Below are 24,959 nucleotides of genomic sequence, written 5' to 3'. Positions count from 1 at the left end.
TTCATGTACCACACTCTATTTCCCACTCATTCTAGAGCGTTCTGGTCATCTCATTGGAATTGCCCCCAAAGCTTCGACCCTGTTGCACTTAGCATTCAACATACATTTCTGAGATTGGATGAACTTGAACAGAGCTCCACAAGGGTATTTCCTAAACGGAAAAGATGCTGTCTCCTTGTAGGGATGGATTTGGCCATCATTCAGGAAAGCCCATGCTTTTATGCTATTTCCTGTGACCAGATGACATGTTGTTCTCTTGGTAGATAGACCATGCTATCTCTGTGGGTGAGATCTGTCTTTTTGGTGGGGAAATGCCTAGATAAGCCTCTTGCCAAGGCAAGCATATACACCAGGAAAGTCACCAACCAAGTGATACAGTTGAAAGGAGCTAGCAAGTGCTGAGAGCTTGTTCATGGCCGATCACTGCACTGGGTGCTGGGGACACCAAGGTGAGTGGTGCAGACCCAGTCCCTAGGGCTCATCCTCTAGACAATAGGGTGACTGACTGTGCATAGTGGTTTCATATCATCTGCAACTTGGAGCACTCTGGGGACAGAAAGGAGCAAAAGTCCACCCCTAACCACCATCGACAAAGGCCTGACCCACTCACGCTAGTCCTGGACCTGGGTTTTAAAGGTGGTTCTTAAAAAAAAAAAAAAGACATTTGGGAAATATAAATCTAGCATTCTGAAATTCATGGGGGAAATGTTTCAAATCTGAACTTTCTGTCTGATGTTATGCATGCTGTTCTTCCCTCTCCCGGAAATGACTCAGGAGGCACCGGGGCTTTTACATCTTCATCCCTAATTCCCACCTTCAAACCCCTCCCCCTGCACCAACACCTTCCCTGACACATTTAGCATATAATCTTAAATGTTCATTTATCTTTATAAAATATGAGATATCGGGAGGGAGGGATGTTTTCAATTTACCTAAGTCATATTATGTTAATGAATTTCATTCAGTTCCTCGTTTTTTTCACTCAGTGCTGTTCTTAAAGCTTATCCGTGTTTCAGTATGCAGGCTCTTGCTTCCCTCCTGCATGTCCTATAACTGCTTCCACTGCACTTGACTTAACTGTTCCCTTTGTAATGGGCACCTAGGTTGCCATTAACTCCCTGCTATTACAAGCAACACGACAATGAAATCTTTGGACATGGCCTTTCGGATCTATGCAAAGCATTTCTCTAGGATCTATATATCTGAGTGGGACTTCTGGGTCATAGGTCATACACATGATCATTTCACTAGATTCTGCCAAATTATTATATTGATACTTTCCAGAGTCGTTGTACCAGTTACGCTCTCACCAGCAGTCCATGAACATTCCCATCTCCCCACATCAGTGCCAACGTGGGTATTATCCAGCTTTCTGAATTCTGTCATTCTGCTGGGTATAAAGAAGTTTGCCCTAATTGTTTATATTTGTCTTTCTTTGAGGATTTCTAGCTTAAAACACCATCTGACTGACAGTGTTTGATTTAGACTCTCTCACTCCCCACCAAAATACCCATGATGATAAAGGAAAAAATGGACAAAAACAAATAATATTTAAAAAAAAAAAAGAACAACTGAGAATGGAATTGGAACAGAACAAACCTACTAGCCTGAAAGAATTTCCAGAAATGCACCATCCCTCACCTGCAATTCCTGCTCCACATCACAGGGAGGCAAGGGTTCTACTACCCAGAGAACCAGGAAGTCAACCTTCTCTTACCTGGGTATAACTTGTGAGAAGACAGAATACCACTGCCCACTCTAGCCTTCAGCACCTCTGTTTCTAGAGTCATTACAAGACCAAACTTCCTAAGAAGGAACAGGAAGTGGGAGTAGTGGGGAGGGAGAACTGGCCACAGACTTTGGGTGCTGGGACATGTGCTACAAAATAAGGAAGGTCAGATCAGAGAGAGGACAGTCCTGGAAACAGCACCCTTGGGAAACGCAGCTGTTACCTCACCACACACCTGCCTTAACTCTTCAGCATTAACTGGGTTTGGAGCCGCAGTGTAGATGGTGGTGTCCTTTGTAGAACAGGGAAGACATGGAGGAGGAGGAGCTTAGAGGATGGGGTAAGTTGAAAGTTCTGGTCTGGACATGTTAAGCTGAAGATGCTACTAGACCCCTGAGTTAAGTTGTCAAGGATGCAGTTGGATTAAGCCTCAGAAGCTCAGAGGAGAGATAAAGGCTGGATCTATAAATGTGGAAGTCATCCACATACGGATTTCTGGAAATCTGTAAGAATGGATGAGATCCTAGCGGGTGAGTATAGATAGAGAGAAGAAGAGGGCCAGAACCCAGACCTGAGGCACACCTACATGAGGAATACAGCAGAGAGGAAGAGCCAGCAACAGAGACTAAAACAAATAGTCACAGAGTTAGGAAGGAAACTAGGAGAGCATGCTATCACAAAAGCCAAGAGAAGTAAATGTTTTAAGAATGACAGTCGTCAGCTGTACCAAATACTCTGAGAAGTCAAACAAAAGAAAGGCAGAGAAGGAACCTTGGGACTCAGCAACAAGGACATCACTTTACAAGAGCAGTGTTAGCAGACAGAAGCCTATTAGAGTGGGTTAAGGAGGGAACAGCAGATGAAAAAGTGGGGACGACTATTGACAACTCTTTCAAGAGGTTTTGCTGTAAAGGAGAGCAGAGAAACAGGACAGAGGATAAAGAGGGGTATAACATTCAGGGACGGTTGCTTTTTTTTTTAATATGAGATTATATAGCATGTATTTACACTGGTGGAAATGATCTGGTAGAGAGAGAGTGTGGGAAGGTGAAGAGATGACATTGAAAGCAAATGTGGAAATTTTTAAAGGAGAATATAAAACTGTCAAAAGCAAGACTACACACATCAGCCTTGTGGTGAGAAGGGAAGCCTGTGGTGGTATGAGGTTACCCGTGCCACACAGTGATGGGGTGGTCTGCTGGCCTTCAGAACAGCCAGTCAGAGACGCTGTTGGTGAGCACACAAGGAGGTCCTGGCAGTCTCACTCCAATCATGCATTAGTGAGAGTTCTTAGTTGTTCATGTTTTAATGGGTAACAGATGTTTAGTTGCATTTTATTGCATAATATTTTGTTATCAATCACTGAGCTCTTTGGATTTAAGACACATCAACCTCAGAAATATCATTAGACTAGAATAAGCCAATCCTGGACATTCCAAGTAAGAGAACTCACTCAACTGTATTAGAATTAACTCAAGAGTTCAGAAAGGTAGTCAGATGCACTGGTTCATTCCAAGAATATATCAATATATTACGAGCCTACTATGTGACAGACACTGTCCTAGCCAGTGGACGTAGCTTGATAAGTAAATGGCCATGGTTCTTGCAAATAAATAATTATAGATTGATAGGGTGGTTAGGAAAGTCCTCTGGAAAGAGAGGATGTATGAGCCCAGACCTGAAGGATAAAAAGGAATCAGCTACATAGAGAAGAGAATGGGAAGTTCCAGATAAAAGGAACAGACTGTGCAAAGTGGTAAAACAAAAGGGTCAGGATGTTGGAGGAGGTAAGAGAAAGCCAGAGGGCCCAGAGGACAGAAAGAAGAGAGAAGGTGTAGGAGATGAAGCTGGAGGGGCAGGCGGTGCCAGACCAGGCAGAGCTTTATAGGCCCTGGGAGTTTAGATTTCAGTGGGACACCAATATAAACGGTCAACATACACGTACACAAAAAATTACAGCTTGCCTACATGCCAGCAATAACATGTTAGAAAAAAGTATCTTGTTCATAATAGCAATAAAAACTATGTCTAGAAAAAAAAACCTTAACAACAGAATTTGTATAAAGGAAGGAAATTATAATATTTTACTGCAAAAGGTAAGAGAAACCTTGAATAAATACCATATTCCAAGATGGAAAAAATATAAATGTCCTTTTTATCCAAACCAATTAAAGACTGTTGCAATTCCCAACAAAATCCTAACTTTTTTATATTACTGCAAAGTGATTCTAAAGTATGCTAAAGGAGACTTTACCTTATCAGATATTCTAATATATTATAAAGCTCAAAATAAAAACAGCACGATAGGAGGAAATAATAGAGCAATGTAACTAAGCAAAATAGAAACAGACTCTACTATACCTAAAATTGTAGATGATGATACAGATAACATTAAAAACCAGTGGAGAAAGATTTCTTCAATAAATACTGCTGGGAAAGTTGGTTAAACATTTAGAATAAAATGAAATTGAATAGTAACTAAAAATCTTAAACCAAAATAAATTCCAGATGGATTAACAATGTATTTTTTAAACATAATTAAAACATAAATGAATATTCCTCAGGCTGAAGAAACAATATAGATCTTATTCCATAGAAATGTAAAAACTTCAATATATTTTTAAAAATTAAGAGTAAAGAATAAACGAAGAAAAAATATTTGTACCGTAATGACAAAAAATTAAAACTTTTAATATATAAAGAGTTCTGACAAATCAATAAGAAAAATACAAACACCCAATTTTTAAAAGGAGCGTAGGACATGAATAAATAATTCAATAAAGAAAATAAACATATGAGTGATAAACATTCAATCATTAATAATCAAATAGGACACCATTTTTTATCTAACAAATTTAGTTTTTTCTTTTTTTCCCCCTTTCTTTGCTTGCTAATGATCAGTATCAGTAAAGTTACAGGAAAGGTGTCTCTTACTGCTGGTGGAAGTATAAATTGGTGAAAACTTTAAGGAGGGAGCAATTAGATGATTTTACGCAGTAATTTCACTTCTAGCAATTTCTCCTAAGGAAGTACTCAGAACTACAGTCAAAATGATACGTTCAAGGATGTTCGTTACAGTATCACCTCCATATAATTCATTCTCCACAGAGCAGCTAAAGAAGTGTTTTTAAAAACCCAGATCAGTGTGTTCCAGTGGTGTGCTGGTAAATGCTTAACAATGGACACTCTGGAGGATGAAAGCCCTGACTTGTAGCAACTGCTACAAATTTCTGTAGTGTGAACACTCTCACCATGGCCATTTAAGTCACCAACATGATGTCACTAAACAATTAGTTGGGAAGAAATGGGTATAATCGGTTCTCACAAGCCCACGTGAGCCAAGTCCAGCTCACATGACTGAATGTGTGTTTCTCCCCTGCACAAAACCCCCCAGTGGGGGTCCCTCACATTTTGCAATAAAGTCCACACTCCTTGCTCTGTCCCCCAAAATGCTCCATGATGAAGTGGCCCCTGCTCATCACCCGGGCACCTCCTCCAACCCCCCTTTGCTCACTCATGGATTCTGAATTTTTTTTTTATATCTTCATTGGAGTATACTTGCTTTACAGTGTTGTGTTAGTTTCTACTGTACAACAAAGTGAATCAGCTATATGTATACATATATCCCCATATCCCCCCTCTTGAGCCTCCCTCCCACCCTCCCTACCCACCCCTCTAGGTCATCATAATGCATTGAGCTGATCTCCCTGTGCTATGCAGCAGCTTCCCACTAGCCATCCATTTTACATTTGGTAGTGTATATATGTCAGTGCTACTCTCTCACTTCATCCCAGCTTCCCCTTCCCCCGCTGTGTCCTCAAGTCCGTTCTCTAAGTCTGCATCTTTATTCCTGCCCTGCCACTAGGTTCATCAGTACCGTTTTTTTTAGATTCCATATATGTACTGCTTCTGAATTTTGATTGAACTCCCCAAGTTCACTCCTACTTCAGAGCCTTTCAACTTGCCCTTTCCCACATCTTCTCCTTGTCATTCAAGCTTTTCAACTTGCCCTTTCCCCACATCTTCTCCCACATCCTTCTCCAATAGGATCTCCTATTCAGAAAGATCCTCCCTGACCACCCCATCTGAAGTTGCCACCTCTTAGTTCAGTACATTACCTTGTTTCATTTATAGTCCTTGTCACCACCTGAACTTACCTTGCTGGTCATGTCTCTCCAGTAAAATTTAAACTCCGTAAGATGACACCTGTCTAGTTACCCCATGTAATTTCCGGCATTTAGAAAAATACTTGGCATCTAGTAAGTACTCAATAAATATTTGTTGAATATTGATAAATTGATTCGTTTTTAATAGTGAAAAAAATTTAAAACACATAAATGCCCAATGATAGGGAAATGGTAAAACTAACAGTTATTGATCATTATCTGCCAGGTACTGTGATACATGTTATTTGTTCACCTCACTTAATACGTACAAAACTCTATGGGGTGAGTACTATTGTTATCCCCATTTTACAGATGAGGAAATAACCAGAGAGGTTAAGTCATCTGCCCAAAGCTACACAGAGCCAAGTAAGTAAGTCAAACCCAAGTCAGCTCCACAGGCCTATCTAGATCATCTAAGATTCCAGGGAGGGGGGTTAGGAGGCTTCACTTAGACCAATGAGCCCAGAAACATCCAAGTGCTAGTTTCAAGTGCTCGCTGAGCTATTATTGAAATAGTTTTTTATTTCAGAGTTGGCTGTTGCTCTTCACATTTGCAGTTCTCTTGGGCAAGAGCTCTTTAGGGAGGAAGAATAAGAAGCAAGACAGGAACTAAGTTTACATGAGTCTCTATCTTAACAGCAGCATAAGAACCCACAAATCTCTCCCTGAACTTCAGCCATTAGCCATTACAAATCCAGTTTTCAAATAATATTTAATGGTATTACTATAATACTCACAATATAATGAAAAGTGAAAGAAGCAAGATAGAAAACTATATATTCTGTAGGAGCTCAATTTGGGGGTGGGGGGGCTAGAAGTTAAAAACACATTTGTATGCATATAAAATGCTTCAAAAAAGACCAGAGGGAAAAACACACCAAAATGTTGGCAGTGTTTGGATTGGAGTGACTGGATTGTGTGTGATTTTTTTATTCTTCTTTATATTCTTCCTTATTTCCCAATTGTTTTCCAATGAATATGTCTTTTGTAATGAGAGGAAAAAAGTCTACATCATTACATTCTTTTTAAATGGTTGAAGATTTTAAAGGCAATGGGATGCAAAACTGAGAGAATGTTAAACAGCCCAGATAAGCAGGATTGGGAGACTGCAAATATGGTTTCTCCGGGGCCAGGCTGAGAGAAGCCTTGCGGGGAGAGGCCTCAGGTACTTAACCTGAGAAACAGCAGTAAGAGAAGTGGTCACAAAGGAGGCAAGCACAGGACAGGGAGGGGATGGGGAGGAAAGGTGACAGGGTAGGTTAGGCTTCAAGGGTTGGTCCCTTCCCCCGACACTGGAGGGAGGTAAGTTCTAGGTTAGGGTAGAGTTTTAGGTTCCTGGACCCAATTCCAATACAGGGTGGGGTGTCCCCTACAATTCAATTCAATTCTGACACTATCGACCCAGAGATACCTTAAGATTCCACAGGTTAAGGGATCAGTCCTACAAGACCGCCCCCCACTGCCTCGACTTCAGACTCCAATCACAAGCCCAGGTTGTTACCTGTGCTTCTGACCAACCTGCTACAGATTGGAGGTTCCCATCACCTGCTCCTTGGACTTCAGATGCCTACTGCAAGCCCAGGTTGCTACCTGTACTTCATTAAAAGGTATGAAATTTAGCCATTTTCAACAACATGGATGGACCTAGAGAATATCTTACTAAGTGAAGTAAGTCAGACAGAGAAAGACAAATATCATATGATATCACTTACATGTGGAATCTAAAAAACAATACAAAGGGTCTCAGGAGATAGTGTCAGACAATCTATGTCCCAGGAAAGATGATAGAGGGACTGACTCCTGACAAAGGCTGGACACAGGTGCCTGCCCATCTGCAGCCACAGGTCTGGGTCAAAAGCTCTCAACCCTGGCTGCACCTTAGAATCACCTGGGGAGCTGTAGAAAATATATATATCAATATACATATATACATACATACATATACATACATACACACATATCAATGACAAGACTCCACCTAAGAGTATATGCATCTGAATCTTTCAGAGTTGGAATCTAGACACCCATATTTTTTAAAGCAAGCTGGGAATGGTGTAGGTGGGTCACTGAAGCTCACTGTGTAAATGACGGTCCTGCTTCCTGGCTACAGCCTAAGGAGAGTGCGGGACAGAGAAAGACTGCAATGGACTGAACGTTTGTGTTCCGCTAACGTTCACACGTTGAAATCCTAATGTGATGGTATTTGGAGGTGGGGCCTTCGGGAGGTGATTAGGTCATGAGGGTGCAGCACCCATGAATGGGGTTAGTGCCCTTACAAGAAGAGGCCAGAGAGCTTGGTGCTCTCTTTCTACCTGTGAGGACACAGTGAGAAGTCGGCCGTCAGCAACCCAGAAGAAGGGCCCCACCAAAACCTGACTGTGCCGGCACCCTGATCTCAGACTTCCAGCCTCCAGAACTGCGAGAAATAAATTTCTGTTGTTTAAAAGACACCCAGGCTATGGTACTTTGTTACAGCAGCCCAAACTGACAAGCCAAAGATGAATAATAAACATTAGTGAAAATGAGATTAAACACATCACGAGAGCATAAGAAAGTATGAAGCTTATCAGTAAAGGTAAATACATAGACAAAAGCAATCCTGAGATGTTGCTGCTGTTAATCCCAGAAAGATGAAGAGACGTGTCAGGCTACTGGGTGACAGGCTCAGGTCTACCTAATTCCAAGGATTTTCAGCCTCCACTGAGCTCTGCTGCCAGAAGCATCTGAGAGGAGCCCGAGACAGCAGAGTCAAGCCCAGATGCCAGGCAGGTGATCCTGGCTGGTGAAAGTGAGGAAAGACCGAGACCCTCCACCGAGAGGCTCCAACCGTCTCCATAGGTGTGCAGACAGGTCAGAGCAGAAAGGCAAGCACTCACAACAGAGGAGCACCCTTGGGAGAACAGGTCCTGGCTGGTGTTCCAGAAGGTTCTGGCCAGCCCCTGTGCCTCTGCTCAGAGGCAAGTCTGTACTGTGTGGACGGGGGGACATGACGCCCTCCCTCCGTGTGGTGCAGGAGTCCTTAAAGCAGTGTGGCGGATGCCGTGACACACCCTGTCTCCCTTCAGGACTGCAGGTCCTTCCCCCCAGCTGCTGGGATGCTGTTGGCACACAGCCGCACCGTCAGCCCCCTCAGGAATTGCCTTGGCTGCAGCTGCCCACCTGGACCACGGTCAGGACACCTTCGGGGCCAGTGGGGGGGGGGGGGCGGAGCTGCCTCCAGTGTCCGGTCGACGAGGGAAGAGAAAGGCCTGGCCTCTTTGCCCCAACTCCGGACAACTCTGGAGGACCATCCAAGCTCTAGAGTCCTCCACCTCCACCGCACGAGGTCATCTGAGGCCTCTGTTGAGACGAATCGCAGCCCAACTTCTCCCTCAGCCCAATCCTGCTTCCCTCCCTTCCTCTCCCCCAGAGTTGATCCGAAGGGCACCCCCAACCCTGCATAAACATCCTGCACATTAATCCTTGTCTCAGAGTCTGTTTCCCGGAGCCCGGTCTGCAACAAGCAGCCTCCCACCCCCGCAGCAGCGTGGGAGCAGAGGCCCCAGAGCAATGCGGGAAGGAGGGCAGGTGTCCTAGGCACCGGAGGGTAAAGGACGGGCTTGACAGAGCCTGGCCCTTAGCCAAGCCAGGGCCAAGCGCAGGAGGAGGCGATGCCTGCGTCCCAGCCCAGAGGATGTGGCTCTGTCTTAGCCGCATGGCCCCCAACTGGCTCCACAGCCTACTTGGGAAGACGGGGAAGGAACAGGGCCGAGTCCCAGCCAGGCGGCCTGAGAAATTTTACCTGGAGTCCATCTGTCAAACAGCGTACAAACGTGGGAAAAAATTATTCTCATCAGATTGGAGTTTACGTCAATATCAAACCAAGATTAGCTCTAAATAATAAAGGGAGGAGGGAACAGAGGCCCAGAGAGGTGAAGTGACTTACCCAAAGCCACCCAGCTCCCAGGTGCTAGAGCCCGGATTGAAAACAGGCAGTCACACCTGTAACTGGCGCTGTGAGCCATCTGGCCACACTGCCTCAGACAGCAAGCAAGGGCTACCACTAATCCATATTACAAACAGAGCCCAGAGACGTGAAGAGGCTTGGCCAGGGTCACACAGCTTCTTGGTGACAGTCTCCTTTATAGAAACATTCCTTGAGCAACTTTATACAAGCCTGGCACTATGCACGGGCCAGATGTCACGCCTCATAGGAGTGTACGTGTAGTGAAGGAGGATGGTGGGGTTAGTACAGTATTTATGTTGAGGCAATCTTCCTGGGCCACCTCCCCCTAGAGGGAGCCTGTGATTTGAAAGCAACGCTCCTCCCTGAGACAATGACACCCAACGCAATTTGGCAAGTGTCACTCGCCTGCAGCAGAACCAGAATCACAAACCTGCCACCTGGGCCAGCATACACCAGCCAGCACCACCTGGACAGTTAACCCCCAACCCTGCCCACCCCCCCGGCCCGTTTCCATTCCGCCCCCCCCCCAAGGAGGCACACGGGGTTCCCTGGAGGAACTTCTGAATTCAGCCAGCCCCTCGCAAGGAGGCCCCTACCCCACCCAGGAAGGCACCAGGGCTCCCTGCTCTGCGCCGGATGCCACAAGCTGAGCCACAAACGCCCCCGAAGCATCACCCTGGCTCTGGATAAAACCGAAGCTGTCAGCATGCTAATTATTGAGAGGAGAGGTTGGGCACACTGACTGACAATTAATGACTCCATCTCTCTGTCTCCTGCTGGCATATTATTAATTCATTGTGCCTCTCCGGTGCGGCCGGAGAGATAATACAGACTGCGAAAGTTCACATTTCAATCTGCAGCCAAGATGAGAGGAGGGGTTTGGGGAGAAGCATCAGTCCTCAGGGGGCGTGAGGGCACAGTGTGGGAAAGCCTCCTCCACCCACCCCCTCCTTCAACTCTATCCTACAGGAAGGAAAGCGCATGTCACAGGGGCTCAATCACAGAGGGTTGCTGGAGCGCGGCTCGTTATTTGCAAGCGACCGGAAACTCCCATGGAGAGGGGCTATGTGAATAAATTGCGGTTCTAAGGAAACTGCATCTAAGGAATACTATGCAGCTTTAAAGAGACATTGTGGTCATCTTTCTAGAAACTGCCAAGGAAAGATATCCATGATAGAATGTTAACTTTTAAAAAGCAAAATTAAAAGCAAAATGCAGACCTGTATGTCTAATACGATTGCACTGTCATGACAGAAGGAAAGGGAGAGACAAGTGTTCCCGGCTTCAGCATAGAAATAAGGGGAAGAGAGCCACCACAATGGATGATGGCTGGGGAGCGCTGAGATGAGGGGGGAGGGGGATGAAGATGGACTTGACCTCAGCACACCCAGGCCAGGTATGTCCAGCCACCCTACCCCATACCAAAGAGCACGCCCCCAAGTATTTCTGTACTCTAAGAACAGAAAGAGAATTTACCTAACTCCTCCCTGTATTCTTTATAAATTTCGGGAGGGATGCAGCTTTCCCATCACTGAGATCGGCAGGTGATGTGCAGCGTGGCCCGGTAGTGAGATGTGTACACACTGCAGGGGGTCTACACAGGGCTTCCCAGGTAAGAGACGGAGGGAAGGGAGAGAAGCAAAAAAGGAACCCAACCCCACATTTACTCATTCCTTTCCACATTGGGCTTTGAAGAACAAATGAGGAAGACAGAGGTGGTGAGAGGGGCCAACAGCAAAGAGAGGCGGAAGACGGTACGGGTGGGAGAGCAGGCCTCTTGAGGGGCGTCCTGTGCTGAGAGGCGGAGCAGCCCCTGAAAACAGCACAGAGGCCAAAGGTCACAACAGACTGGCCGCAGGGCCTAGGGTGATGCACTTCTTCCTCTCCACCTCTGCTTTCTCATCTGAACGTTAAAAGAGAAATTACGTGAGGCAATGTTTTTAAACGTCTTGTTTATCACAATGCCTGGAATACCGTAGATGGTCTGTATGTGTGTGTGATCTTCAGCACCAAGTACTTCCTTTTCTACATGTGTCTTCATCCATTCTGTCACTTCCAAGAGAAAGACACCCCTGACTCCTCTGGAACCATGCATCCAGGTGAGCGAAGGAAGGGCAAGGCAAGGCAGTGAGGGAGATGGGAAGCCCTGGACTGAAGCCGGAAGCCCTGCGTGCTCACCCAGCTCTGCAAGGCCCTCCATCTTCTGGCTTTGGTGTCCTTACCTGTGATATGATGGGTGACCCCTAGGCTGCTCCAGCCCATTCCAGCTACACAGCACTCCGTGAAAAGCTTCCAAGTGAGAGACAATGGCTGCACTACACAGAAATGACCACTTGGGGGCACCATAAAACAGGAATAATTATCTCAAGGAGCAGGGAAAGTGTGACGAATTGTGCAGCTGACAGTAGAGGGCGCCCCTTTTCCCATTTTCTTCAAAAAGGTGTCTCAGGGGATAGAATCGCTTCCTATCTTGACGTGTTCAGAAGGCTGAACGTCTCCTTCTGAAGGTACCCAGGCATGGATCATGCTGGCAGAGAGGAGATGGCCGGGTGGCGGGGAGGAGAGATTGGCTCAGCTGTCCCTCAAAACAGACAAGACTGATGCTGCCAGAATGGGAAGCACAGACATGGACTGGACACCTGGGGCACATCCGGACTGAGGGCTGGGCCGCAGGCTCACACGCTCTCCTCCCCTGCCTCCTCCTTCCTGACCTGGTCTTGAAGGGACGAACCAGGACAACAGAGAATCCACCTGACCCCACTAAGTGCTGGCTCCTGACACCATGCTCTGGAGAAGGTGACAAATTCTGCTTTCCCTCAGGGCAGCCGGTGGCTCAGCGAAGGAGCAGAGAGGGTATGAGGGGTGAAAGTCATCAGGCACTGCGGGAGGGGCTGGGCACCCGCACAGGGACCCCCACTTCTCACGCTCCCCACCATGCGTATCCCCACAGCCTGCTCTCTCTGAGGGAAGCTTTCACAGAACTGCCAGCAGGTTGGAAGGAGAAAAAAACTTAGGGAAAGGAAAGTCATTAGAGAACAGACCCAGAAAGAGACCATCTTTTTGAAATCCCTGGAGGACAGGTAAAAAAAAAATTCAAGGATGTGTGCTGAAGTTCCCCCAAAGGGCCATCATAAAGCCAGTTTCTCGGGGTCACCAGAACTGTGTCAGTTCCCAGGGTGGGCTGGGGGGCGGTGCCCTGTGTCGCTCAGAACTCCAAGAAGGCAGGGCATGTGCTGCAGGCCCCCGCTTGGCTCGTGGTTTCCAAACGTGCTGTTGGCTAGTGATAACGCAGTGTGCTAAAGGCTCATGATTTCTGTGTTCCACTGGCACATGTCCTGGTTTTTGCAAGGCTGTTATATATACTAGAACCCTAAGAGCCTGAAATGTCTTGTCTGTGAGTGAGGAGGTTGAACTCTGCAGGGCTGCCTGTTCAAGTGCCTTCAGGGCAAAGCTGGTCCTCTAAACGCATGAATCAGCCCTGTCTGAGGCAGTAGGGAGTGATGGGGACGGCAGTGACCTTCCTGACCCTCCTCAAAGCATACAAATTTAAATTGTATTAAAATGCCGGATCATTCAACAGAGCACTTCCATTCAACTGAGCAGACTCTGTCCCACCACCCCCCACCCCCACCCCCACCGTGCCCTTCTGGCAATGACATTTTTACAGACTCTCGTATTCTAAGAACTAACCCAGAGGAGCCTGATTTTGCCAGCAAGTGACAGCATGTGGAAGGACATCCCCACTTAGTCTGACTCGTTCTGCATGGGGGTAGCTGCCTTTCAAGAGTTCAGAGAAAAATTGGTCACATGGCTTTAAAAATTGAACCAGAAAGCTTCAAGATTGAGACGTCTGGGTTTTTTTTTTTGTTTTTTTTTTTTTATACAGAATTTGTCACGGATGTTGAGTGTGGTGTGAAAGCTGGCGAGAATGTTGGTGGCATGTTTGAGTTATCGTCTCTCCCAATCTGGCTGCCCCAGTCCCACCTCCCAAGATAGCACAGCTGCAGGGCTGTGGGTGGGAGTGATGGGTGGGATTTACAGGGCTGGGTCCTCCAAGCCTTTTCATTCACCACAGTCCACTGACCTTGCCATCAGAAGAATGGTTAATGTAAAGCAGCAGCAGTCACCCAGCCCTCAGGACCCCAGTTTCCTCATCTGTAAGTGAGGCAGCTGGACCAGATGGGAATGTTGATAAGGATGAGGAGGAGGAGGGGGACGATGATGATGATGATGATGATGATGATGATGATAAGAAGAAGAAGAAGAAGGAGGAGGGGGAGGGGGAGGACGAGGGGGAGGGGGAGGACGAGGGGGAGGGGGAGGGGAAAGGGAAGGGGAAGAAGGAAATGGCTGATGCACACTGACTCTTTACCACGTGCTGGGCACTGTGCATTTCCTCGTTTCATCACCTGAGAGCTGCTGGGGTCCACTGACTTATGCAGCTGATCCCAACCCTGACTGCACCCTCTGTGCCACGGACTTCAGCAAACCTCTACGCCCTGCTGTAGACAGTGATGGCAAGTCACGGCCCTGGAAGGTGAGGAACCCGACATTAGGGGGAAAACAACGAAACAGTGGACTAAGTACTTGACATGTTCTTCAGAAAGGTCAATGTCCTCATCCACAATCTAGCTAAGGAAGAACATGAAACTCTGAATGCTTGAATATTTTTCCCCAGGTCAAATAACACATGGTTCAGTGTGATCAAAGGAAGGTGTGAAGGAGGACAGTGCCCAAATGACCTGCAACTTAACCAACCTGGGTTTTCACAGCCCATGAGGCTTTACACCCCAAGGGCTGACGCTGGTCTAGACTCAGAGACCTTGGCGCCCTGAGCTCCTCGGACCCCATAACATGTCTGGGGGCTGTCAGAGGCCGGGTGAGCATCAAGATCATAATTACAACCATATCAACTGTTCATTGAGCAATCATGCATTCATTCATTCACTCACATATATTCACTAAAGAGCCTGGGTGTCAGGCATTGCTCCCAGCACTGTCACTAGGGAGGGGACAAGGCTGCGTGGCACTTGTCGGGGGAGGCAGTCAACTGCGTAGGGTGATGTGACCCAGAGTTACCAGATGTCTAGTTTAGACTATGTGGTGAAGGGCAACCTCTCTGTGGAGGTGTCATTTTAGCTGAGGGTCAAAATGACAAGAATGGACCAATCTTGTTAAGTTCTGGAGAAAGAACATTCTGGGCAGAGGGAGGAACCAGGGCAGAGATGTAAGCCGGCACGGGCCTGGCCTGAAAGAAGGCAGGTGGGCGAAAGTATAAGGAGGAAGGGAGAGAGTGGTCGGGATGAGGCCAGAAGCCACCCAAAGACCAGGTAGTGTGGGACTTCCTGAGGCAGAGAAAGGGAGCTCAGATTTTACTCTGAGTACAAAGGAAAGTTATGTCACAGAATCACGGTTAAATTTACATCTTTTAAAAACATCCCTGTCTGGTGAGTGAATAGACACATTCCTGATTACTGAGAAGCCAACACGAGGGAGAGGCCAACAGGGAGACCATTGCAGTGGTCCGAGTGACAGTGGTACAGAAGAGACTGGCAGCCGTGGGGAGGGAGAAGTGCTCAGACTTGGAATATGTTTGAGAGATGTGTGGATAGGGCTTACCAACTGATTGGAAGCGGGAGAAAAGGGCAGGAGAGCAATAAAGGATCCTGAGAATCTTTGGCTTGAGGCAATGCACAGATGTGACGCCACTTACAGAAATGAGGAGGCAGGTGGGGTCAGAAGAGGGTCAAGAGCTCTGCTTTAGCCACGTTAGGTTCTCGATGCTGGTTAGACCACAGTGTGGAGATGCGGGGCTAGCATTTGGCTACAAAAGTCAAGAGTTCTTAGGAAATCTCCATTCGGGAGTCATCTCTATATATGTGGACCTGGTTGAGGTCACCCAGGGAGACTGTGTAGGCAGAGGAGAGGCCCAGAATAACCCTGGGGCTCACCAACATTTTGAGGACCCACATCAGCATATGTGATATAATAAATATGGCCAATATTTACAACAGATCAGCAAGGCAAGTATTATTACTCTCCTCCACTCTAAAAATGCAGAGAGCTTACAATCAGCTCCAGGTCCCACAGTTTACAAGTTTAGAATCAACCCCACTAGTTTGAATTGGGTTCCTGTCCCTTGCCTGGGCTGTGTAGTCATGGCAGGGGATACTAAGGTGGGCAGAACGCCTCCGTGCAACAAGACAGGCGTTGAAGTCAAAGGGCCTGGTGTGAATCCTCATTAGCTGTGAGATTCTGGACAACTAACGTAACCTCGCCAAACCTGAGTTTCCTAGTGTGTCAAATCACATCTTTTTTTTTTTTTTTTTCATTTTGCAAATATCTATTAAGAGTCTATTACGTGCCGGGCACTGTGCTAAGTGATGGAGACACAATGCGATTCAGACAAACTTCTCTGCTCTACAGTCTAGTGGGGGAGACAGACATGTAAACAGGCAATTACAATATAGCATTATAAGTACTATGATTATGGAAATACGGTTTCCCTCTTCATAGAGTAAGTTGTACCAACCTACGCAGACTTTAAAGTTACACATATTTTCCTTTCTTCCAAATCCATATGCAATAATAGTCCCATATGAAATGTTTCCATTCTTTATAATAGTACCTGTGATTTCCATTAGAAAAATAAATAACATGCAAAGCGTCTAGCACATAGCCAGTGCTCAATCGATAGTGGCAGCTGTTATTAAGACTTGGGTTTTTTGACCTAACACCACCTCTAACTTTGCAGCTCATTTTTCCTTTCTGTAAATTAGAAATAATAGTAGCTGGTCCATAGGGTCATAGTGAGGGTCAGATAAGATAGTATATATGAAAATATTTTGGAAGCTTGAGGGAATTATATTACAGCATTAGTAAAACATGGTTTCATGCCCACTTGCTAGAACTATAAAACTTAGTGTTAAACAAAAGGTCTCATAACCAGTACATTGGGCCTGAGGAAACCTTTTAACAGGTTCTTTGGGAAATAACATTCCACACAAGAAAATCTGCTTCATCCAAATCACCTACAGTCTGTCTTCAGGAAAACGGAGACCCTTTCCTTGAAGTCTCATCCTACCCTCCCAACTCCCCCTCCCAGAATTTAGCTCCCCCAGGCAAAAGCAAAAATGCTGGAAACAGCCCAGGTTGGTTTCTAGTCTGCTTCGTGCAGCACCAGAGTCCTGAGTCAGTGCCAAGGAGGCAGGATTTGTAAAGCGGGTGGTGTGCGTGTGCCGTAGGCTGTCGGCTGTGTGGGCGGTGGACAGGGCCTAGGGAGGGGCTGGGGCTGAGGCAGGAGCAGGAAGCTGGCAGGGCCACCGACAGAGACTCCTTCCTGATTTCCTACTGCAGCAAGACCAGGCAGCATGCTCTGCAGAAAGACCAGGCTTCCCTGTCCTAGTGCCACGAGGAGCCTGTCTATAAAATGTAAGTCTGGAGAAGCCAGAAGGTGGAAGACAGAAGAGAGAAGAAGGCTCCACCTCTCCAAGGTGCACCACAGACATGGGGTCCTGAGCAGCCCTGAAGGAGGGCAGAACACAGACTCCCCACTTCCTCTGCTGATTGTTCAACTGGAGGGCCTTGTGCAGTCAGCAACCTGCACAACTGCACAGCTGACCCAGAGAACTCAGTTACCTCTTTCCCTGGAAGCTAGCTGATTGGAATAGGTATCAATTCCCCTCAGTGCGTTTATTTCACCATTCATTCAACAAACAGTTATTGCGAGTCAACTACATATGGGACGTTATTCTATACACTGAAAGAAAGCAAAGTCCCTGCTTTCAAGAAGCTTACATTTCAGTGCAGGGAGACAAATGTACACACATAAAATACGTGTGTGTGTGTCTGCGTCTGTGTCTGTGTGTGTGCATGTATCTCTATGTGTTTGTATGTGCACGTATGCGTGTAATGTGTGTGTTGGGAAAATGATAGTAAGGCTATGATGAAAAATAAAGCACAATAAAGAGACAGGGTGACAATGGGGGGAGGCTACTCAACAGAGAGGGGTCAGGAAGGTCTCTCCGAGCAGGGACCTCAGTGAAGTGCGGGGTGAGTGCTCTGAGGGAAAGAGCACTCCAGGCAGAGGGGACAGCAAAGGCGAGGGTCCTGCGGTGAGGTGGGTTCAAGGAATGGCCTGAGGCCAGCAGAGCTGGAGCAGATGAGTGGGGGAAAGATAAAGAGATGAAGTCGAAGACGCCTGTGCCTCTTTGCGGGTGAGAAGTCAAGGTCAAAGTCAAGGTCAAAGTCGAGGAGGGAGGTCACGCAGAGCCCTGTAGACCATGCTAAGGACTGGGGTTTGTTCTGTGGGGTGAGCGCCACTAGAGGGTTCTGAGCAGAGGACTGATGTGATGGGTTTCTGAAGACTCTTTCATGGAAACTCTATGCACTATCCTTCCAACTCCTTTGTAAATCCTTTTTAAAAAAAAGAAAAAAAAGGAAAAGCAAAAAAGGACGCTTCACTGCAGTGAGGGCGACAGGCTCCAGCAGGGAGGCTAGTTAAGAGGTGGTCGCAGTCATCGTCTTGGGAGAGCTACTCAAACTTTCTGTGGCTCAACTGCAAGTCAGGGGATAATAACATTGCCAGCCTCATACGATTAAGAGGATTAAATGAGTTAAACTGTTTAGAACAGTGCTGGGTATCTAGTAAGTACCATATAAGTGCTTATGGAATAAAAAATTAAAATAAAAGGTGGCTTGGACCAGGGAGATGGTGGCAGAAGTGGTGAATTGCGATCTGCTACATTTTGAAGGGAAAGCCAATGGGGATTGGTAAGAATCGGGTGTCAGTGTGAGAGAAATCTGGATGATTCCAACGTTTCTGGCCCCAGCAACAGAAAGAGTGTAGGTTCCATTTACGGAGACAGGGAAGACCATAGGTTTAGGGGAAAGTTGATATTTTGCCATTGGACATACTGTGCTTGAGATGCCTATGGACACACAAGAGAAGATGCTGACTAAATGGGTTGTACTTAACATTGAGGGAAGGGGGTCTTGGCTGGCGATAGAAGTTTGGGAGTCACCAGTATATTGCAGTAACTAAGGGTCTGAGGCTGAATGAGATCACTGGGAAGTAAGTGTTGGTGAGAAGAGAAGAGGGGCAGGATGGAGCCCTGGGCTCTCCAATGTTTAGGAATTGGGAAAAGGAAGAGGAAACTAGCCAAAGAGATTGAGGGGTGATTGGCAGGGTAGGAAGAGAAAAGAGTTTTAAGAAAGAGAGAGTGGCAGTGATCAAATGCTGCTGCTGCCGCCGCCACTGTCATTAAAGAAAATGGACACGGAGAATCATCCACTGGATTTAGCAAAGTGGAGGACCATGTAAGCATGGCGAGAGCTGTTTGTCTGACTGGGACAAAAGCCTGATTGGAATGGGTTCCAGAGGGAATTGTAGGAGAAAAATTAGAGATAGAGTGAATAGACAAACAGGCTTATCATGCTCTACGTGGGCACCAGACCTCCACATGGAGTGTGATATGGGGTTGGTCCACAGAAACAGGAGGAATGGCCCGGAACAGGGTCCAGATGCAGCAGGTGGTCAATGCAGGTCGGAGCTCATACAAGCCTCTTTGATTTCTGCTATTTTCCCAGTGAAGTAGGAAAGCAATTGTGGTCATGAGCTAGGAATAGGCTGGCAAGAGATGTTGGGGTTTGAGAATGAAGGAAAAAGTATGTGAAATAATCTCTAAAAGAGGGTGAGGGTGGATGAAAAAGGAAAAGTAGTGGGATTTCTGGGCAGGACTAAGGGTGGACCTCAGGTAGGGGTCACAAATTTACAGCCAGACCAATGAGCACAGCTGTGAATTTTGCTATAGCAATGTTCAGCTGCCCAGGTGCAGGTGGGCAGGTGGGATTTAAGCAGGGTTGGAGTTTTGCCAGACCAGTATAATGGAGCACCAGAGGGGCAAGGAAGTTGAGGGTGAAAACAAGGAAGTGACCACCATGATGGTGAAGCATGAAGTAGACTACTGAGCAACTTGGGAGTCATCCAGCATCCTGGCCCTTGGCTGCTGATTGGCTCTATCTTAGAAGGTGGCAGGAGAAAGAGTTGAGAGGGTAGGAGGAGACCTCAAGTGAAATGTCACCATTTTTCTCTGGGAAGTATTTTTGGTGCTTACAATGGAGTTTAATTTGACAAGATGGGAAGTGAGGATACGGTTGGGGAGGGGGCAGTGACAAAGTAATAGGATCAATGTCTTGTGGATGCCAGTGAGATTAAAGAATCTTGGAAATGGAGCACCAGAGGGAGTGAACTGGACAGAAAAGAGGTGACGGTCAGACAGTGGAATGAGTGAAACTGAGACCGTGGAGCAGTGCAGTTACGACACGGTCCAGGCTGGCCAAGGAAATGAGGTCTCAGCTGGAAGCATGGAGCAGATTCATCGGGGAGAAGAGGTTAAGGAACCAAGAGGCCAGGGTACAAGAAGAGTTATCTAAGTGGATATGGAAATAACTAAGAACTGCTGGCAGGAGAAGAGATGGGGAGAGAGGCAGTAAACTAAAAGCTGAAATCTTCCTGGGATGAAGGAGAGTGGTCTGGGAGTCTGTAGATGGCTGCAGCAGGAAGGAACAGCAGGTGGTGTTGTCTGATGCCATGAGCTCCAAACTGGCATTTTAGGACAGGTATGAGGAATAATGGTCTGGAAGCAACAGTGAGGAGCAAGGAGACACCTACCCCACCTTCAGGCTCAAGAGTACAAGGCAGCAGGGGAGGGAAGACAGCCATCACATGACGCGGCTGCAGATCAAGCAGCATTCTTGGGGGAGAGGCAGGTTCCAGTTGGAACAGGAGGTGAAGGGACTGTCCAGAGAAGGCTCTTGATGATGATGGAACCTGAGTCCTAGCCAGTGCAATATCAGGGAATTAGGGAATTTGGGGAGGAGGAGGAAGGGGATCAGACTAAGGCATGCACAGAGCCTTGTGGGGAGGGAGTTTGTGGTGAGGAAAAGGGCTTGGTGGCATTGACCACAGAGATCTCCAAACAGACTGCAGTGATGGCTGTCAGTGCTGGGGAGCAGGGAGGGTGTGGCCATGTCACCTCCACTTTCTCCGCAACCCACTCCATCTGGGACCTTGCCCCATCACCCTACTGAAATTGTTCCCATTAAGGTCACCTCCATATTGCCAAAACCCAGTGATTCCTCTCCATCCTCATTTTATTTGACCTTTCAGCAACATCCTACACAGATGGTGTTCTTTCTGACCCACCTTCTTTTTGATTCTTTGTCCCTGTGCCCTCTGGTTTTCTTCCTACCACTCCAGCCACTTCTCACCTCCTTTGTGGGTTCCTCCTCTACAGCTACTCTTAGAGGTTGACATGACCTCAAGCCATTGGTGTGTCTGCCCTGGCTCACCTCCTCATGGACCTGCCCTGATGAAAGCACAGTCTCCCACCATCCCCACAGCCATCCCATCCTCCAACTAGCAAAAGTTTAACTTAGAGAAAGACCTAAGAGTTATTCACAAATTGCTAGCCATGGTGAAGCTAATTTTTCAGTGAGCGTTGTAGGAATTCTTGAGTTAGGTCGTATGACAGGCATTGAGTGACACGAAGAATGTGCAAGACAGTCTCTGCCCTCAAGCTGTTCAGCGTCCTCTTAAGAAGACAAGACAGAGGTGCATAAAAATACAGTACTTCTGGAATATGAAGAAATACCAACTATCAGAGTTGTACCGTATTCAAATGGTCATCTACTTTCTCCTACTCATTTTTCAAAGCCATGATGAGATGACTTACCACCTATAAGGTCACCCTGGGAATTAGCCCCATGTCTCTCAACCCCCAAGCCAGTGCTCTTGCCATGGCATCTCAATGGGTGGTTGAGATAAGAAGTACTGCGAGAACTAGAATAAAAGGCACTGTGCCTTCATAGTTAGAAGCATGGATTCTAGAACCAGACTTCCAGGGTACAAATCACTAACAAACCTCAAACCACATTAACAATGCAGTAATTATCAGAGTGACCTTGGGAAAGTCACTTAACTTCCCTGTGTCTCATTGGTTAAATGTGGACAATAATTGTACCTACTTCATAGTAATGATGAGTAACATGAGTTAATATAGGTAAGGTGCTTAGAATGTTGCTGGCACTTAAAGAGCTATGTAAGGTTTTAAAAACTAACAGCATTGGAAGATGATCAACAGGAGAGAAGGTTTGTTGAGTGCTGAGCGCTCAACTCCTCTCTGAATCCCAGGAGCCTGGTACATGTCACTGAGTAAACGAACTAACAACCATAGGAACAGACCACCAGAGATCAGTTAATCTACCCCCATTTGCACCATACAGGATGTCCACCAAAACCAGGTAGGTAAATTCCACCATGACCAGCACCATCAAGAAACACCTGTTGCTAGCCTAACATCTAACAACTCAGTCTAAGGCAAGAGAAAGACATACAGATCACAGGACATGCAAACATGCAGAATAAACACTGGCATCCGAAGGACAAAGTCCCTGGGTGGGATGTAAATCTGGAGTGATTGAGAATTAAATGAAATACTATCTTCCTTTAATTTATGACTCCTAGGAATAAAATCCCAGTCCTCAATAAGCATCAATCAGGGTAAAGGTGGCCCAAGACAGAACGGAGATCCTTTTGCTCTACACAAAAAGATCAGAAATAAAGCCATGGGGGGGGGTGGGGGGGAATCTTGGTCAATCTCTTCTATCCACTGAAGACTTGTCCCCAAAAGTAATCATTCACTCAAGGATGACACCAGAAAGAGGAGGGTAAGCAGCAATTCCGGAGGGAAAAACGAGATAGATGCTTCCCATTTTGGTGGATTCTCCATGGTTTATAGAGCTCCTCTTCTCAGGGAAGTTCAGGGTGTGAATCAGAACCCAGTGCTTTCTGCCCAGGCTCTCAGTAAACTAGGTGCACTTCGTGGGGGGATGGGGAGGGAGGGCTCCAAATGAACCAGCTGTAGCCCTCAGTGAGGTTCCACGCAGCCTAAGGCTGATCGGTGAGATCAATCGGGTCTGACCTCAGGGACCTACCTCGGAGGGTCAAGCCCCTCTTTGGCGGGAGCAGAGATAGATCCATCTGCCTCGCTGGCCCATCCGTTCCCGCGGGACCACCGACCCCGTCCCCACGGCCCCTCGGCTCCTCCCCGGCCACCAGCCGGACTGACGCCGCGCTCCCCAATCCCGCCCGCCGGGTACTCACTCCCACTCCTTGCGCCGCGCCTGCGGGGTGCTCTGCATCTTGTGCGCCTCGTGGGCCTTGATGATGTCGCGCTGCTCGATGAGACCCCCGCGCCGCCGCTTCATCACCTCGGGACTCACCGGGAGGAAGGGGCTGGAGCCGCCCTCCCAGCCTGGGCCCTCGCCCTCCTGCACCTGGAAGAAGTTGTCGAAGCCGGCGGCGGAGGCGCGCGGGGAGGCCGGCAGCATGCCCGCCTCGTCCGAGGCTTCGGCCTCGAGCAGGGCGCACTGCTGGGGCCGCCATGCCTCCTCCTCGGGCAGGGCCAGGACGTGGCGGTGGCGGCGGCGGCCCTCGGCCCCGGGCTCAGGGCTCCCGCCCGCAGCCAGGCAGAGGGTGGGCTCGGGCAGCCTGCGGCTGGGGCTCAGTCCACGCATCTCGGGCACCATCACAGAACATTGCTCTGCGCGGGGGAGGTGGGCGAGAGATAAGGGGTGGGAGGGCAGGGAGGGGAGGGGTGGGCACGAGGGAGATAGAGAAGAGAAAGAGGTTAATGACTTTGTCCTCCAGGGCAAGGCTTCCAGCCTGGCCCAGAAACTGGCACACAGTAGGAACTCAAAAAATGACCGTTGAACTCAGGAGCATCCATTGTGGACCAGGCTGCGTGCCAGGTGCTGGGTGTCTAGAGTCAAACCACGTAGGTGCTGGGTGTCTAGAGTCAAACAACGTAGACTTGATTTTTGCCCCATGAACTTCAGTCTAGCGCAGAGGACAGACGTTAAAGAAATAACTGTATGCAACTGTGATAAATGTCTCAGGGTGCTGCTGTCAGGAGAGGAGAATGCCAAAGGCTGTCCTTCTCAGCCCCTACCTCAACAGCTACCTGGCTGTCCTGGCCAGCTGTGGTGAAAGAATCCCCCTAACCCTCTCCGCAACTCCTCTGGGGAAGTCCTACCCACCACCTGCCGCCCTAACTCTCACACTGTCTCCCGCAGGACCGCCACAGGCAGGCTGTTCGGGAGAACTGGGTCCCGTACATGGGTTCCTTCCTCCTTTCCTTATGCTCATTCGCGCAGGATCTGGGGAGCATGTGTGGAATCAGGTGTCTCGGCGGGCCTCCTTGAGTCTCGTTCTCCTTTTCCGTGCCAAGGAGGATGTGGCCGGATTTGCCTCTGAACGGTGTACTCATTCAATCAGCATTAACTGAGGGCTTACCACGTGCCAGCCGCTGGGCACGCCAAGATGAGCTGGATGTAGTCCACATTCTCCTCGTGGGAGAAAGAGGAAGAACATGAATTTGACCGCACAACGCGATGCGCTAGGATTGATTGCTACGTGAGCTCATAGGAGGGGCCCCCCAGTCCGCTTGAAGGCTTTGTGGAGGAAGGGACCCTCAGGCTGGGTTTAAGCAGAGCTTGCCCGGTGAGGAAAGGGAGAGGCTTACAGGCAAAAGGGAGTGCATGCGCAGAGAGGATTTCGGGAAACTGAAGGATTCAGAAAGCGTTCCCATAGCAAGTCTGAGGTCTGGGGGACAGTCCTGACTTGAGAGAACCTGAACTTAGCACCTTTTCCAGATCTCTACCTACTGTCTCCCTCCCAGCCAAGAGCCCAACACCTGAATTCCCAGCCTCCTCGCCATCCATGCTCCAAACCACGCCCCTAGTGACACAAGTGGCACACACATGCCCCCTTGGCTCCAAGAAGTGCCAGCTGCTCTACACGCTGGGAGGAGCCCTGGCATCCAAATCACTCATACAGGGCTTAGTGAGCACCCACTACGAATTGACGGCTATGCTGGGCCCCCAGGGGAGGCACCTTCCCAGAATGCTGCCCTCCAGACCCTGCCCCACCTTCCCCAGTCTGGACTGCCTATCAAATCGCAAGTCACAAAAACAAAGAATATTAAAACGGGCAGGAATCTTAATGGTTGAGCCATATCATTTTACAGGTGAGGGAACTGAGGTCCAAAGAGGTAGA

At 47.8% G+C, this 24,959-nt stretch overlaps 1 protein-coding gene across 1 annotated transcript in view; it reads right to left on the bottom strand.

Annotated features, from left to right (window-relative positions):
* The window catches only part of CACNA1E (calcium voltage-gated channel subunit alpha1 E), a 376,346-nt gene extending 353,256 nt beyond the window's left edge, over positions 1-23,090 (bottom strand). Inside the window, exon 1 of the mRNA XM_028168021.2 lies at positions 23,007-23,090. Within this exon, the coding sequence (XP_028023822.2) occupies positions 23,007-23,044 (38 nt within the window). The 5' untranslated portion in view covers positions 23,045-23,090. The remainder of the gene's footprint in view (positions 1-23,006) is intronic.
* Positions 23,091-24,959: the final 1,869 nt, after the last annotated feature.

Source organism: Balaenoptera acutorostrata, chromosome 1, assembly GCF_949987535.1.
Source record: "Balaenoptera acutorostrata chromosome 1, mBalAcu1.1, whole genome shotgun sequence".
Lineage (NCBI taxonomy): Eukaryota > Metazoa > Chordata > Mammalia > Artiodactyla > Balaenopteridae > Balaenoptera > Balaenoptera acutorostrata.
This window is presented reverse-complemented; position numbering and strand designations above follow the sequence as displayed.